The 17,887-nt window shown below is 37.0% G+C and overlaps 1 protein-coding gene across 1 annotated transcript; it reads right to left on the reverse strand.

Annotated features, from left to right (window-relative positions):
- Positions 1-1,553: 1,553 nt before the first annotated feature.
- Positions 1,554-12,829, reverse strand: LOC130738211 (putative 3,4-dihydroxy-2-butanone kinase). Its single transcript, XM_057590147.1, has 24 exons — positions 12,707-12,829; positions 12,562-12,624; positions 11,936-12,009; positions 11,787-11,856; positions 11,508-11,620; positions 11,364-11,411; positions 11,013-11,084; positions 10,835-10,924; positions 10,413-10,586; positions 9,936-10,019; positions 9,294-9,349; positions 8,814-8,944; positions 8,633-8,725; positions 8,362-8,426; positions 7,331-7,474; positions 7,191-7,231; positions 6,840-6,923; positions 6,686-6,756; positions 6,470-6,585; positions 6,287-6,382; positions 4,517-5,277; positions 4,104-4,442; positions 3,733-4,021; positions 1,554-3,617 (listed from the first exon to the last, which is right to left on the reverse strand). Exons 2-24 carry the CDS (start codon positions 12,602-12,604, stop codon positions 3,477-3,479), a joined length of 3,195 nt encoding a protein of 1,064 aa, XP_057446130.1. The 5' UTR covers positions 12,605-12,624; positions 12,707-12,829; the 3' UTR covers positions 1,554-3,476.
- Between the last annotated feature and the right edge of the window lie 5,058 nt (positions 12,830-17,887).

Raw genomic sequence — 17,887 nt, forward strand, 5'->3', positions numbered from 1 at the left:
CAGCTGGGATGTCACCCTTCAAAGCCCTGTATGGTCGATCACCGCCAACCATGCTCGATTATGTTGCTGGTAGCACCTATCTGGAGCCTTTGAACTCTACCCTGCAACAACGAAATATAATCATGAGCATTTTGAAGGCCAATCTGCATAGAGCACAGCAGAGGATGAAGGCAGAGAAGGATAAACACCGTTTGGACACTACCTTTGAGCTCGGGGATTGGGTCCTCCTCCACCTGCGGCCATATATACAGCAATCGTTGTACCAACGACAGTCACAGAAGCTCTCACGCAAGTTCTTTGGCCCCTTTTGCGTCATACGCCGGATCGGCGCCGTAGCATACGAGCTGGAACTGCCACCCTCGAGCCGCTTACACCCGGTTTTCCATGTTTCTCTTCTGCGGAAGTTTCATGGAGACCCACGTACAGCGTTTGTTCCTCTCCCTGAGCTTGCCACCGATCTTCTGGAAGAGACACCAGCCGCGGCCATAGCTCCGGCCGCCGTCCCTCAGGCCACCGCTGCAGCCCGCAACCCGCCGGCACCGGACCCTCCACCACCGAGCAAAGACGTTCCAACAAAGGAGGTAGCAAAAGAAAAAAAAAAAAGAGGTCGTAGAAGCATCAGAACCTGAAGGAAAAGACAAAGGAGCGTTGGAGAGCAATTTAATTGTTTCACCCACTGATTTAACACACGAGTCCCTTCCAAACGGGTCTCTTATGGGGAACTCAACTTCACGTGAAGCTTTGAATACTATGCCTGACAAAGCTTTTGCTTCTGCCAATGAGCAAACATGGGTGGATCAAGCTCCCCCTTTCGTTCCTTTCACGCGCGCCTTGGGACACGAAAAAGTCCAGCAGCTCCTGCCCAATCAATCACTTTTCCCCACAAAGGAGACAACCAAAATCCAGCCGTTCATCCCACCAACTTTGACTGATATCATGGCCAGCAAGGATACACGTGGGCCCCAACCAGCTGGTGATACACTTGGTTCAATTCAAAACCAAGACCTTGAGGGCAAGGTCACTCTCTCACGGGAAGGTATTGGTAGCAGCAGCCCATCAACAACTAGGCCCAAGCGTGACATTAAATGGCCCTCCAAATATAAAGACTATATTTAAAGCTGATCCAAAAAGAGAGAATTTTTATTGTTTTTTATTAATGAATGAAATCAAAGCTCCAATTGTTTAGGAGCCTATCGTATGGGCCTGAGGCCAACAGTATTAAATAGGTTGTAATTGCAAGAAAGAGGAGGAGAAAATTGGCAGTTGCCTAAATTTTGTTTGTTTTCCCTTTATTTTCTTATTTTCCTTATTTCTAGCTCTGCTAGGGTTTGCTTGATAGGTTTCTTCCTATCACATTGATGTTTGACAAATTTAACTACTGGAAAATGTTTGAACAATTTTAATTAGTAATTAATGATTTATTGATGGTGTTCACTGATTTGTGAAGAGCCACTTTAATTAAAATAATGAAGTTCTCAATTATAAGTTTTTTTTTAAGCAATGAATTATATATATTGAATAGAAGTACAAGGGGTACTTCAACCCAATACAAGTAGCAATACAAATAGATACATATAAAGAGGATAATTACATAATCTTAAGAGCCATACTGCTGCTACGGCTGTGAACCCACCCCCACCCCCACCTTGGAAGAGAGATCAAAGGAAGGGGCCTCATTAAAACCTTACTAGGGAAAACCCCCCTTGGGAAAACCTAGTGAAGGAAAAAGAGTACCCCTTCCTAAGATCAAAATGTAACTTCCAAGGGGGACAAAAAAACACTACAGATTAAATTATCAAAGTCATTCCAAATCTGCTTGAAGTTTACACCATTTATTCCTTTGCTCCTTGAATGATCAACCTGGTATCCTACCCCAAATACAATTGCCAGTTCCTTAGTGATAAAGTAGCCCTCAATAGTGGAATATTCCACCCAGCTTGTAGCTAAAGTATCCAGCTCCATAATACAAGTCAGCTTTCCGCCCAAGACTAAGCAAAATGCCATCATCTGCTCCCATGGAATCCGCAAGTGACACCTCCAAAATATTAATTGACACCAACACCTGCAAAACACAAGACAGCCAACAAGCAAAACATAATACACTCCCCATGCTGCACTGTTTAGAAAAGTTAAGTTTGCCATGAGTAGTGTCTATCACCCCCAACCCTTCTTCATGCCACGAGAACAAAATAGAGCCAGAATCTGGTTTCCCTAAACAATTTAAGGCAACACATCAGATTTGCAAGCACACCCCTGGTTGATTGCACCATTCAAAAAATGAATAGTGAAAATCCTGCAATTTTGATGAGAGCCAGCACCATGATCTTACTTGGACGAGTTCAACAATCTTTGTCTGATCAACCTGTTCACCCCTGAATATTAAATTATTTCTAGCATTCCATAAAGTCCATACCACAGGGAACCACACTGTTCTCCATCCATTATTCTGCTTGGAATTTAGTGACAATGATTCATGTTCCAACAAGTGTGAGATACTATCCCCAGGCAAGACCAAAGAGACACCCAACCAAGCATAACATTGAGACCAAACCTGAAACGCTACAGGGCATAAAAAGAGATGCATATACCAAGTGAGGCCCAAGAAGTCATAAAAGGAAATTGTCCTCCAGTTAATTGGCCATAAAAGAAAAATGAAAAGCAGCAAAACAGTAAAGAAATAGAGAACAATAAAACAATACAATAGAAAGACAGCAAGCTACACTACACTACTAGTGGAGGGCCGAAATAAAACAGGTGGTGCATGAGAAATCCACAGCAGCAGAAAAGACTATGGCCGATTGCAGCACTCATCAAAGCTTAGCAGGTCAAGAAATTATGGGCAATCAGCAACACGATTTTCAGGCTTCCATCAATAGAAAAAGCAGCAGCGAAACAGCAAAATAGCATCAGAGAGAAACTGCAGCAGCAAAAACAGCAACAGCAGCAGACAATTCTAAAGTCCAGCAGCAAAAACAGCAACAATAGCAGAAAATTCTAAAATCCAGCACCAAATACAGCAACAGCAGCAGACAATCTAAAGTCCAGCAGAAAAAACAGCACCAGTAGCAGAAAATTCTAACAATCCAGCAGCAAAAACAGCAACAGCAGTAGACAATTCTAAAATCCAGCAGCAAAAACAGCACCAGTTGCAGAAAATTCTGACAATCCAGCAGCAAAAACAACAACAGCAATATGGCAATCCCAAGTTCAGGCTTTGAACAATGAAAACCGCGGAAACAAAACAGTAAACAACGGCATAAAATTCTAAACTCCCGAGCAGCAACATCAGCAATAAGGTAAGAAAATCCCTGTCTCCAAGAAACACAAGCCAGCAGTAGAAACAGAAAGGAAAGAGCAACATCAAAGAAAACAGGGATTTAAAACTGTAATAGTCCTCAAGTAAGAAATCATAGCAGATTAAATTGTTGTGCATTACAAATTTGCAATTCTAGTCCATCACTTAAAATGCAATATCATCAAAATGTGCTATCATCAAACAATCTCTTAAATTGTGGCTCTTGACTGAAAAATGTTTTGATAACCGTATAGACTTCCATGAACAGCCCGGGAAACTTGTCAGAAAAGTATTTATAGAAGTTATCATAAAGTGTTCCGGCCTGAAAACAAATTTAAAATCAAATAAGCCGTTATGTTTTGTTGGGCAACTGAACGCCAACGCATAATAATAGAATCCAAACACTATATCATATTTTAAATAAGAAATTAAAATACCTCCAATTCTGGACGGTAATGTTGATGAGAACCTCTCACAAATCTTAATAAAGATTTTAAGCTGGTAGGCTCACCTCCATAAGTCTTCAAGTTATCTAGCATATTTTTATCCCCAATTATATTGCTCCACCTCCCGTTGAAAACGTTACCAGAAGATTGCCGCAGAAGGTCGAGAGGAGATGACTTAGGAGCTTCATTATGCAGTCGGTTGCTAGCTTCAGTAAGAAACAAAACCTTTTGTTCTGCGCTCCAAAATATTGGATGTTTGATAACATCCACTGCTTTAAGCCTGCATAGACAAATGAAAAACAGTTCAGATTATATAGACAATTACAATGAAACAATTTATGATTCGTTTCTACCTAATTTACCTTGGTTTATCCTTGTTTTCCAATAAGCCCAATAAAAGGTCCTTGGCTTCACAGTGTTTTATTTTGGAAATTTCAAATCTTTTTTTTTTTTTCGGCAACTCAAATCCTTCCCCAGGAGGATCATAATATCTGCATGTAATGCACTCGAAGAAAATTAAACCTACATGGTACATATCTTCTTCCTTTTCCTCTTGAGACACATCTTCTTTGCTTCTGCCAAAACTACATAATTTTCCCCTAAAACCTGTGCCGAATTGAGTTACTAAAACATGTTCGACACTCAAGTTACCATGAATTATGTCCTGCTGATGTAACTCACTCAACCCACGAGCTATGTCTCTGAAATTAAGAGAATAAACTTAGATAAATTTTCATATAGGAATTATAAAACATATTAGAAAAATGTAACAAACCTCATTATCCCGAGTAATTGTGGAGAAGGAAAAAAGTCTTCAATCCACAGTTTATTCACCTTTTGCTTGAAGTATTCCAAAAAATTTGAACATTTTTCATTCTGAAGAGCTGTGTTAAATTGGTAGGATTCAAAGAGTTGTCCTAGGTTGCATCCGCACCTTTCTAGTCCAATCCAAAATTCTGTTGAACCTTTACTTGAAGTATAAAATCTGACTATGTTGGGATGATTATCAACTTTCTCTAATATGGACACTTCTTTTAGAGCTATGACTGAATCAACAGGGGGAAGGGCTTTAATTGCAACTTCCCGGCCTCCATACTTCCCCTCAAATATTATATTTCCAGTTTGGCCTTTTGCTATTACTCTTCTAGCCCCATCTTGTACTAGATTATGATTCTCTTCATTGGTAATGACAACGGCCATCATACAGGCCAGTAGACCGATCACACAGACCAGACCGAATTTTGTGACGAATGACAACCAAGTCTGTGGAGCATTTTCAGCAGCTGTGGACGGTTTCTTCATTAGAGAAACCATTTCAATATAAAAATTTCTATCTTCAAAAGTGCAATTGGAGCTTGAGCTGTACATGAAGGCTGATGCGATAATGCAGAAATACAAGAATATGCTTGCAACCTTCCTAGGACTGATCACTTGGATGTACTGCCAAACAAGAGAAGGATGCCATCCAACTAAGTTCATCGTTCCAGGATCAGGAACTGATTGTCTCTCTTCAGGCACGTAAGTTGCACACCCAGCCTGCATGGATAACTTCCTCATCAGATCTAGTACTAGTGAGAAAACAATGAAAAAAAACATGGAAATGGTTTTCGGGAAAAATCTTGCATTTCCCACACCATTTAGGACTTCAATTATCTACTAGCATGAATTGTGGTTTAAAAATCTTGATTAGCTACACTTATCTCACACCTTGATGAAACAACCATCATTCTTTTGTTAAACATGGATAGCATCCATAATAGCTAATAAACCCAGTTCATTTTAGCACAATTCATTAGCTGAACATAGCTATAAAATAGCAAAAATGTAGCATACTGGGAAGCCGGCTATCCAAATTACAGTGATCAAATTTGCAATCCACATCATATTGCAATCGACATCATGTTACAATAAATTGCCACATCCCTTTCCAGATAACTTAATATAGAAATTAACAATAGTTTAGGACTTACTAAACCAAAGAGCATATCAATATTTCATTTACCTATCAGTAATCAATTAGTCACACAGAAACAACTATCCTGAAGTCATTTGTCACCCTAACAACCAATAGTCGATTGAACGGACAATCTTCGGTTATAAAGTAATGATAGATCATTTATATTACTCATGCCAGGCTACCAGCAGCAAAAAAAATAGGCTACAGACAATTGTCAAACCTGTGTTAAGGAAATTATTTCTTTCAAATATTATACTTGATCTCATTATTATCCTTGGGTAGGTTCTCTTCTCCCTTGCTTACCCGTTATATAAACCCTTCAGTACCACTAGCAGAATAAATTTTACTTAAAAATGGTGAAACTCTACCAACCAATTATAGGATTAAATTTTTATTAACTATCAATGTAGTGAGGATTACAGTATCAGAGAATCATTAATGTGACAACTTCTTTATTGATAATGTAAAATATTTCACTGGAAAATTCTATGGTAGATTGAATTCAAAATCTTAACTAAAAGGAAGAAGCAATACGATTATACCACAAAAGTTCACTCATTTAACAAAGAACCAATAGTAAGTTGTCACCTTTGCTATCATGTGCTTGGTTGACTCAGCTCCATCTAATGCAGCTGCAGAAGAGATGATAAAAGCAGTGGAAGGATCACCGCCAGTGTCTAATTCCTGTAAAGCCAGAGCAAGTAAGTAAGTAACAGTAATAAGGTCATGCGACCAATAAAGGGAAATGAACAGCTATTGTCAAGTCAAAACCTTTTCAAGAGGAGTTGACAAGGCTGGAATAAGGGCATCTAGTAATTTTATATAACCAGCCCCAGCTTTCCCATACTTCTTAACAGCAGCAATGGCTGCTGCAAGTGCTTCAGCCCCTGAATCAAAGACTCATAAGGGGATAATCAGTATAAAATAAAGGAAAAATAAATTGTAAAATACTGATTGAACTTTGCTATATTTGGAGATTATTCTCACATTTTTTTGGCATGACATCAGAATGGGAGCTTGCTAACATCTGTACACATGCTTCCTTACAAATTGTATGTCTGGAAAAAAAAGTGACAGTGTGATGATAATCAGAAAGCATAAATAATTTAATTTCAGAGAAGGCATAGGAATGGCATGATACATGATCCCACTAGTTCCGCCCAGTGATCTTCCAATTGATGATCCAATTTCATGGAAAGTTTCCGCAGAATCATTCAGAGGGTAACTGTGACCAAATAATAGCAGTTCGGGTCAGACTGCAATTGCAATTCAAATTGACTGTGCTATTGCAGCAACTACCGTGCAGTTCCCCAACAGCACAAGTTATAAAGCCATAAAAAAACACATACTAGTATTCCATTAATATAATACATGTGGAAATAACTGGTCATACATAAACTTAATATATTAGCACTAATAATTCATGGCTATACATAGGAAGAAAACCAAAATGTATCTAGGGTAGGCTTAGTAACATAAATCACAAACTTACTTTTTAAAATCTTCAAGAATTTGTTTTTCAGCTCTAAGAATCTACAGAAGACAAACCAGAAATAACAAGTAATGCACATGATATATCAACAATTATATAAAAAATTATTAAATGAGAGGACCATTCAGGGATGAACTCACAGTTGACCCACAGTCACCATCACCAACTGCACTGTCCCATTCATTTAGTTTGTCCTTTAGATTTATAATTGCATTAACACCAGCTTCAATGGCTTCCTTTAGTAGTTTTCCTTGCTCATTTTGTTTTAGTGGCAGTTTCCGTGGCTTATAAAAAGCAAATATAGAAATCACATCTCAAATTATATTAAGAAATACTCCCTCCGGTCCTATTTATAAGCAGCAAAAAAAAAAATCACATAGTTTAAGAAATGTAGTTAAACTAGATAAAATGCATTAAATATGTCTTGAATCAAAATAAACTTCCAAAATTACCCTTTGTTATTAGTGTTGGAAAGTGGGAAAGAGAGAGAATAATTAATGAGACACATTTTACAAGCTAGAATTAATAAGGGCATCATTGGAAAAAAATAATTAATATAGCTCAAACTTTCATTTGGTTCTTATAAAAAGGACCAAGATTTTTCTTCTCTTTCATGCTTATAAATAGGACCGGAGGGAGTAACTTGCAGAAAAAAAATTATATTAAGAAATAAGAAATTTTTTCTCAAAGAACAAGGAGAAAGAAAGAAAAGAAGCCGGCACCAAAGTATTTATTTCCCTTAAGCTGTGGGCTTTTAGAGAAGTATATAAATTGATGGTAGGAAGGGAAGGGCTTTTAATGGTTTAAGTTGAACAGTTGCATCAAGTATTAAGAAAAATGAAAATTCTGAAAAAAAATTTGTTCCCCGTGATCCAAATGAAGCCTTAAGGTAACTAGAAATAAGACTTCTCGGACATAATTAAGATACCAAATATACAACATGAAATGCTGATCAAATTTCAACAGTTAAAACAGAAAAATAACCAGATAACCCAGTCTGATAATGGCTACCTAATTAGATTCAGAATTTGCATCATTGTCTTCATATTGTTGTCATTAAACATGATTTGTCATTAACTAGCTTCTTTTCTTATACCACCATTTTAACTTGCCATGGAAGAGAAATGACACATAATTTCCAAGGATGTATAACTTTCCATTAACTCATTACCTCACTACTCTTTGCTGATCGAGATGGTGGAATTGGAACAGGAAGCTTAGTTAGCGGGCGATTACCTTTAAAGAAAGAACAACTTCAAAAGCTTAATGAATGAGTAGTAAACTATTTAGCTCCAATTTATAATATTACAGTTGATTGTAAATTTAAAGAGCTTCATATCATTACTAGAAGTCTAGAACAATACATAATAATAATGAATAACAACAAGACATAGTAAATCTCCATGTAATACAATTGATAGATAAGAACTAGAGGTACTGACCCTCAACTGCAACAGGCCAGTAAGGAGCTTTAGTTTCAGCGTCTAGTCGTAGGAGAATAGAAGGATCAGCTCTCATGATAGAAATTGAGAAACCTGAGAAAAATTGAAATATGATAATCATATCAATTTATGTTTATGAATTACAAATAAAAGCTTATTAGCATTATATATGGGAACCAACCTTGCATATCTAGAGAAGTCATACATGATCCTGTATAAACTCTATCAACAGCCATTCCATGCTCCACCAGAAATTTAGGAACTGCTTTGCCTTCTGCAATCACTAGTTCCATTAAAGGAGTGACACCTAACCTGCATTTGAAGAAACTTGTAGATAAATAAACCATCTGCTCAAAGGAAGTCCTGAACATCAATAAAATAATAAAAAGGATTTTTCTGTAATATTTGAAATTTGGGCTTCGAAGGAGAGACTTGGCACAATGGTAAAAAATTGTAGTCATGTGACTGAGGAGTCCAAGAAAAAGTCTTGTATGTTAAAAACAAGGTAAGGCTGAGTATAATAGACCATGTGGTCGGAGCCTTACATGAATGTTTCTATAAAATTGTCTCATGTCCAAATAATAATATAGAGAAACTTACTTCTAAAATACTTTAAAAATTGACTTTAGTTCGCAAGCAAAGACAGCATCCATGAACCTACCCATTAATCATGAGGACCACTCTAGAACCTGGAGTTATTGGAACATAGTTTGTTTCCTGCAAAAAATTCCAAAAGAAAAATATTGCAACTCACTCAAAAGAATGATAATTACACTGCATTCAGGGATTCAAAAAATGCCAAATATTTAAAACATTTGTGTTGAAGCGAAGATTATATAGATAAATAGATGCAATTTTTGGGTCAGCCTACAAACATCAATTCTTGTCCCTGTTTCTTGTCAAAAATAGATGCAATACTCTAAATACAATTTAGAGTATAACTTCTCTACTATGTGTTTTCACTAAAACAAACGTAACACAAAAAATCAGGCACTGATATAAGTAGGTTGTGACTGGACAATAGAAATTCATTTAATCTCTCTATTCTCCAAAGGAAAACTGACTGGCCTGTTTCATGATGCTTGTATATGCAAAAAGCCTAAATGAATGACTAATAAAATACACCTATAGACAATAAGAAAATGAAGATAATATGTAGGTTGGGCATCAAAGTTCATTCATCACAAATACACTAGTAATTTCTTTTATTCTTTGATGGGGTTACATCATGTTACAAGAACAATTTGTTCTTGTCGACTAGTATATAGCAACCAAGAGCTTTTCATACAATATTGTACCCTACCTTAGACAATATTTCTTTCAGAACATGAGAAACCACCTCATCTACAGGCTGAATATCATTCACGGAAGCACCAGGTTCTCCGTGCTATAAAAGAAGTAGTATTTGTTATGACATGATTTAAAATTTGAACGAGGGAAAAAAAGCTGTGAAAACCAACTTCAATCAATGGGGATACAAATATCAAATAACTTCAATGAACCTTTTTATGAGAGAATAATGTATTAAGAAAGAGAAGTACAAAGATAAATGCATAGACTTCAACTTTGGAATCTGTATGCTGAAAAACAGCAAGAAAAATAGAGGAAAGAATTTATTTCAAGTTACAAAAGTAACAAAAATTTGGATGAGCTTCTTTTGGAGTGAAAGAAACTTTCTTGAGGAAACGTTTGAAGAAAGAATGACTATTTTCTTATAATTAAGCATTTACAAATAAGTATAGATTGAAAATGTTGCAATTTGCAAATAAAGAAGACTCACAATTCCAAGGCCATATTCCATCTTTCCTGGCCCCAAACGATCTGCTAGACCCAAACCAGGGAGTGTGCAAGGATGTAAAGCAACACCCATTGTCCCCACAACTTCAGATGCATGCTTTGCTTCTGCAGCAACATCAGCGAGAGAAAGACCAGCAGCAGCAGCAGCTCCTGCAACCTACCTCACCCAAAACAAAAATATAGTTAAATGTAAAATTTACATATTGGCAGTACATATATAATATGTTAGTAGTGTATTTGTGATGAATGAACTTTGAAATTAAAATTTGCATTACATTAATACAGAGGCCGCACAAGTCTCTTCATATGTTAACATGAAAAGGTGTAGTTTAACCTTTAAAGTGTATTTATGTGCATAAGGAACAAATAAAGTGCGAAAGAATAGAAGTGTCTTTGTAGATGAACCTTCTGAACCAGAACAGTCCCTGCCAATCCTCTTCTTCCAGCAATCCCTCGAGGTGGAGGTAAAGCACAATCATCCTCAACAAAAACAGTCTGCCATGAAAAGTGAAAAATAAATGTCAACCTTATCTACAAATTAACTTTTAAGCAGAAAGAGCAAACACTTGCCACGTAAACATACCTCTACGTCAAAACCTTCAGATTTTGCTTCCTCAGCAGCCAAACCAAAGTTCAAGCGGTCACCAGTATAGTTCTATCATCACCCAAATTTAAACTAAGAATCCAAAAACAAGCTGCAAATCCTAATGTTGATTTGGTACGAAATCTTTTATATTTTATTCGGGTTACATTGTGTGAAATATTATGTTAATAAAAATAAACTTACTTCTACATCTTTTCACTAGTCATTAACACAGACAACAATTTCAGTGCATAGAACATCTAACATAATTACTATATCAAAGACATATTAATCACTTGTACTTAGGATGGTTAAGTGCTAAAGTATCACACAAGGAAAAGCAAACAATACCTTCACAATTAGAAGACATCCCTTATGGCCCGTTACAGCTCGTATCCCCTACATTTGAATCATAATAGGTGTATCAGTGTTATAAAAGAGATCAGTACTTCTAAAACTAAATGTATGACATATCACTTTCAATAATAAGCATACATCAAGAATGGAATCAACAGGTGGAGAAGAAAAGACATCGCCACATATGGCTGCTGTCAGCATTCCTTCTCCCACAAATCCAGCATGAGCAGGCTCATCGTCACTGCAGCCCCCTGTAACATGAATTAGCTATTAAATTTCAGAAAACAAATACATGTTTTACCAACGGTCCAAGTGCAACTTTCTTATTTTTTTTCCTAAGATGGGAATCCTAGCTATACAACTCCTATAATATAAACAGAAAAGCATTATAACAGCATCCAATGGATGGTTGCGCACCTGATATGACTGCAACTTTATCGTATGTTCCTCGTCCACATGGAATATCTGCACGGAACACAACCTTCACCTGCACTCGAGAAAAATAATAAATAATTCCATTAAAATAATATACACTAAAGCAAGCATCTATGTGTAAGTGAAATCACCTGAGGAAAGCCCTCTAAATAGTGTAGGCCTGGATATGTCTCTACAAGACCTTCAATGTATTCATTCACAACACCTGCAATCAAATTAAAAAGAGAGAAAAAAACACAAATTATTATAATAATTAGTAATTACATATCTTCACTGCTACAACTTACAAATAAAGACGATCAAGACAGAAGGTGAAATGTATTGAATAATACGAATACAAGTGTGATTTCCGTAACTCAAGCCCAGTAAGGTTCAGCCACAGCGGAATGCTGAAGCATTTCACGTTCAAGCACGATTGCAGTTAAAGAAGAGCAAGATTGCAGTTAAAGAACGCAAGATTGCAGTTGAATTGCATAGAATAATTCGAATACTACAAGCTGTGATTTCCGTCATTTGAAGTTCAGTCAGATCCAGTCAAAGACTAATGCTAAAACAGTTCAGATTCAAACAAATTTCAAAAGCAAAAATCAAATTCAACTAGATGAACAGAACTGAAACAGTTGCACAAACACGATTCCAAACGAAACGCCAGCGATAACATTCGGAGCACAAGTAAACAAAAATTGCAGGTGAGTTTCATCAGCAGTGAGAAATCGACAGAGCAATGAGATTGAGGACAAGGAATTGAAATTCTCACCGGGAGGATCGTTCATGAGCTTCTTCGCCGGAGTGACAGACATGTTGACGAGTTATCAGAGACCTGCAATTGAAAGCGCGAATGTTAGAAACCGAAAACCCTAGAAATGGCGTTGGATGAAACAGTTGAGAGAAATAAAACGAACTCGAGAAGAAGAGAGAGAGAGAGAGGGAGAGAGCATGAGCGAGAGGGAAGAAGCGTTGGTTGTTTCCGTTTGGCGGTGGTGTGGCGCTCTTTTACTTTCTTTTTTGAACAGAGAAGGAAAGCGAGGGAGTTGATAGTTTGCTTGTTCCAGCAAAGGAAAATAAATAAATAAATAAAAACTAAATTAAAAAACTCTCACGCTTGATCCGAATCCCCTCGTTTTTCCTTGTAATAATTTTCTTTTTTAAGAAATCCCTTTGTAATGATTTTGCAATTGCAGTTTTGTTAATTAAACTATTAAAATTGACTTAAAATTAATTATCAAGAATCTTTACAAAAATATATTAATTATGACGAAGACTTGTTTAATTAACCTATGTAGTATTAGCTAGTCCATTAACTGCAAAGACTGAAATTTAATTAGTTTTTTTTTAATATGTTGTCCAAAAGAATATGATTAAGTTTTTTTATAGATAAATGTTAGTTGTTAACTTATTAATAAATTAATACAAATTATCTCTCATCAGCCCTTCACTTAAATTTAACCTTAACTCAACCATGGGAGCTACCCAACCTCATTTATTACAAGAGATGAGTTCATAAAGTCAAACCAAAATGTTAAATCGCAAATAAAATTTTGCATTCTTCTCTAAATTTTTCAAAAAAAATATTCCTAGTTATTCTACGGTTGAAAAAAGTGTTATCAAAATCTTTTTTTATTAAACTTATCCGTAACCTTTTTCCAGTTTTTGAATTTTTTATTTATATTTAAATTATCTTAAAATTATGCTTTTAACCAAAAGTATAAGCCGCCTCAATTGCAATGGATTGAGACCCTGAAACGACGCCACTAACAACAACACCTTCGTCGGAGAGAAGAGGTTGAAACCAGTGAGGTTTACTGTAATTCTCATCCCGTTTCGGGTTTGCCATGGTTTACGCGCTTGATCATAATCATTGTTACTTGATTCCGTCTTTGCACGTACTCGCAAAGAAGAAAGTCGTTGAAGAACTCATCAAAGTAGCACATGTCGTAAAGAACCCTCTTGATACTTTATGTTGGAAATTTTTATGTGTTTCAAAAGTTCAGTCACATTTTGCATATGCTCATTGTCCACAATAAATTCCACCATCCAACCTAGATTATTTCACCCTTATTTATGAGTGTTGCCGCCCTCTCACAGAGGATTGTCGCCCATTATTTAATTTTCAACGCCCTACGTTTATGTTCTCCACTATCTTGTATTTGGTGAACATCCCCTATAAGTATGGTTCTTTTTCATGAGGGCATACACATATCATCAATCTTTTCTCTCTTCTCTACTTCCTAGGCATATTGCTAAATTAGATTTCACTAGTTCTCTGATCCGATTTATACTGGAAGGGGTTATTTAATCCTGGATGAGTGTTTGAGATAACACCCATATAAAACTCTCAATAACAGTAAATTTAATTCACAACTCAGTCGAGGGGCGGAGCTAAGGGGGTGCTTACCGTGGCCTAGTCACCCCCCAAGCTCCAAGATTTTCATTTTTTTTATACTATTGTCAAGGAGAGAATCTTTCAACTGCTTTTTTACATACACATTTAATTTGTAAAGTGGAAATAGAATGGTTTTGTGTTAATGAGAAAGGTGAGAGAACTGAAAATTTCTGACAGATCTCTGTACCTATCTTATATTACTATATTGTTTTTACCTTGGCTTCATCTAATTAACCCAGAACTTGGTTGCTTTGCTCTATGTGTGCTTCCCCTGCTCTGGGATGTGTCTGCCCCTGTTTTTCTTCTCTTCCCCTCTCCTGTTTTTGTTTTATTATCTTGCTTTGTTTTCTGGTTCCCTTTGTTTTTAGTGGCACCACTAGGGCCTTCAATAAATTCATGTCTTATCCCAAAAAAAATTATCTTATAAAAGGTTGCGCTGTTTACTCAAATTTAAAATATAAATGGTGGATAAATATATTTTAATACATAATTGAGAGCTAGGTTTTTTTTTGTTATCAGATAAAAATAATTTGATAGTTAGTAAAAAGAATTATACTGCATACTCTCTTTTTTTAATAAAAAGACATTAAACATAACATAAAATTTAGTTCAAAAAAAAACTTCAAATTTATTCTTAATAGTAATATAAGTGAATGTCTCTCATCTCCATCCTCCACACATATCTACATTATTGGTGATGCTTAGCTTTTTTTATAATATTCAATCTTAGCCCCCTAGAGATGAATTTGTGCCTCCGCCACTGACTCAATCGACAATCTTCTACATGTGGCTGCTCTTTTCAATATTGTTTGTGTTTGTGTTGTTCATCATCTCCTTTTCCAAGAGTACTTTCCACGCCTATTGCCTCTTCCAATCGAAATGGTAACCATTTTGAATTTGTTTAGTGCAGTTAGATCGGTTACAATTCGGTCAGGTTAGTTTTCTCGCTCAACTGCATTTGCAACTAACTGTTGACTCAACAAACAAACATAGTCGATCTTCTAACTAATATAAGTATGCGTTTGGATTTTGACTCGTGTATCTCATAAATTAGACAATCCATTTTTTAGGATAAATGAAGAATTTGGTCTGAACAATTACTCACATTATAAATGACCAAATTGAAGAATGAAGAGGCGCTCAACAAATATATCTTCTACGAGAAGAATAGCTTAAGCAAGAAACATCGTCTTCAGAGATTAAAGGAACATTGAAAGTAGGATGTCTGAAGCAATCAACGTTTGTCATGAAATGAAGTTTGGAGCTTCGGTAGGAAAGAAAGAAGCATAAGCTTCACAGTCAAATCATCTCAAAGAAAGCAGAATGACTGAAGCATGAATCATCGTTTGACGAAATGAAGAATTGAAGAACGATGAAGGAAAGATCATCTAAAGTAGAATGAAGACGCCATAAGCAGAAGATCACCTAAAGAATCAAACTCTCACTCAAGCAAGCTACAAAGTCAAAACAAGTACACTTCCCGTTGAATATAAAGCCAAGAAAGCTTTGTGTAGAAGTTTCAAGATGAAATCTCAATCTCTGACACACTACTATGCTAAAGAGAAAAACACTGTGGTGTCACTATCAGATTTTCATATCTCTACACCAATAGATGGGAATTTAGACCTATGCTACATGACAAATAACATCATTACGACATAAGTGAAGACGTAAAGGGGTAGCGCTTATGCTCACATAGATTGAGCTTCTATGCTCAAATCACTTAAGCGTGAAAAGAAGCCTCATAGCTCATAACTCAGAGATGATCATCAATATCGTCTACTTCAACATGGAGAGTATATTCTCTTAAGACTCAAATTCTTTGTAACTCTCTCATGGAACATAACATAAAGTATATACTCAGAGTCAAATGTCATCCAAAATACTTTATTATTCATGAACTTAAATGTATATACCATCACTCTTATTAGAAGAAACTATTTGTAGAAGAAATGATCTTGAGAAAGATCGTTTAAGGAGAAGTCCTACAAACTCGTTGTAAATGAGCAATTCTGATATACTTAGTGGGAGGAGTCTCGTCGAATACTCGTTGGGAGGAGTCTCGTCCAATACCCAATGCCTAGAGAGGCAGTGCTGAAATAATACTCATATGCCTGGAGAGGCAGAGACAAAGCAATACTTAATGCCTAGAGAGGCAGTGCTGAAATAATACTCAACTGCCTGAAGAGGCAAGGACAAAAAATACTTAGTATGCCTGAAGAGACATGTACAATAATACTTGTAAGGAGAAGTTCTTGATACTTGAGCTTAGTGGTATCTTTGTTGTTGCCAAGGACTGGACGTAGTCCTATCGTTCTGAGGGTGAAAAAAAGATAAAAAAAATGTGTGTGTGCATCATCTACTCTTCTGCTCTTACACTTTCGCTGCACTAAACGATACCAACGAAGATGACAAATCTTTATATCATTTGGAAAACCAAGTTTTTGATGAGCACAATTCAAACCTCTCTTTCTTGTGCTATGATGAAAGGATATTTAATGAAGAGGTTCTCCTCCACTAACTACTATCAAATCCCTTTCAAGACAATCGTAGTATAGTATTGAGTTTTGTCGTCTCCACAGGGATTGTGTTGCTACATATTGTAACACCCCGATTTCGGTGGCGTCACTTTAGTAACCAAAAAGAAAATAAAAGCGGAAAAACGTGAATATTTTTTTTTTGATCGATAACTGTTTAAAATAAATAAAGACTTGCCGAATCAATGAAACATCGACAAAATATAAACAAGACTAATATACAATATATATACACTCCCCACAGTAACCAGTAAGCCACGTCACGAATAACCTCCAGTGACGGGAAAGTAGTGTCTGGCGGCAAATATGTACAACACAAAATATAAGGTCAGTATTCGAAATACAGTCCTCCAAAAGAAAGTAGGTCAGCTCAAAACAGCCCGAAGACCTCCTAATCCGACCAACTCCCTGTGACTCCCGTCAAGAGAACCACACAAAAAGCTAAAGGTCGGGGACCTACCCTGCCTCAAAATGAGAAAAACTGAAGATCAGAGCCACGACGCTACTCCTACACTAATCCCGACTAGAGGAGTACTACACACCACTCCCAGCTACGCGTCACCATGATCGTCGTCTGAATCTGAATCCAAGACGATCACGTCAATGACTGCATCGGTCCTCACAGCGGGTCCCACGGGTACTGTACCCGAACCCAAGACAGCAGCAGCCGCGACGGTGGGTGAGCTAGACTCAGATGAAGCCCCTCCTACAGGCAACTCCTCTGAAGGGTTCTCCTCGTCCTCAGATGAAGGTGGCGGTACCACAACTCCAGGGCCACAATGCACGCCCGGTGGTAGGTTGAAGCTAACTGTGTGGCGTCTCAAGACTCCGTGCGTCAGGTTCCCCATTCGGTCCACGTGGTCCTCCATTATTCGCCCCGTGTAGATGGCTCGGTGACCTGCGGGGTCGACCACCCAAGAGCCCGGGGTGTCTGTATCTAGCAACTCAAATCTGGTCCCCCCCGTAGGGACGACCATCTCGAACCAGTCGGACATCGACATCATCTGACAAAAAGGGCATACATAGCCCCCCATACACAGGCAGCACGCGCAAGGGTCAACTCAAAGAATTACATAATAGTACATCCAATAGGCAAAAATTAAGTAGTAGCCACATAGGCTTAATTATGAATACCAACATTATAAATTGCAAAACCTGCCAAA

The sequence above is a fragment of the Lotus japonicus genome, chromosome 2 (assembly GCF_012489685.1).
Source record: "Lotus japonicus ecotype B-129 chromosome 2, LjGifu_v1.2".
Taxonomy (NCBI): domain Eukaryota; kingdom Viridiplantae; phylum Streptophyta; class Magnoliopsida; order Fabales; family Fabaceae; genus Lotus; species Lotus japonicus.

Bases quoted from the DNA above. Each gene is read 5' to 3' on its own strand.
- LOC130738211 (XM_057590147.1), bottom strand. From the start codon at position 12,604: ATGTCTGTCACTCCGGCGAAGAAGCTCATGAACGATCCTCCCG. The intron at 6,924-7,190 runs GTAAGTTTGTGA...ATTTGGTCACAG, and splicing joins ATTCTTGAAGATTTTAAAAA to TTACCCTCTGAATGATTCTG. The intron at 5,278-6,286 runs GTGACAACTTAC...TTATCCATGCAG, and splicing joins CCAAGCACATGATAGCAAAG to GCTGGGTGTGCAACTTACGT.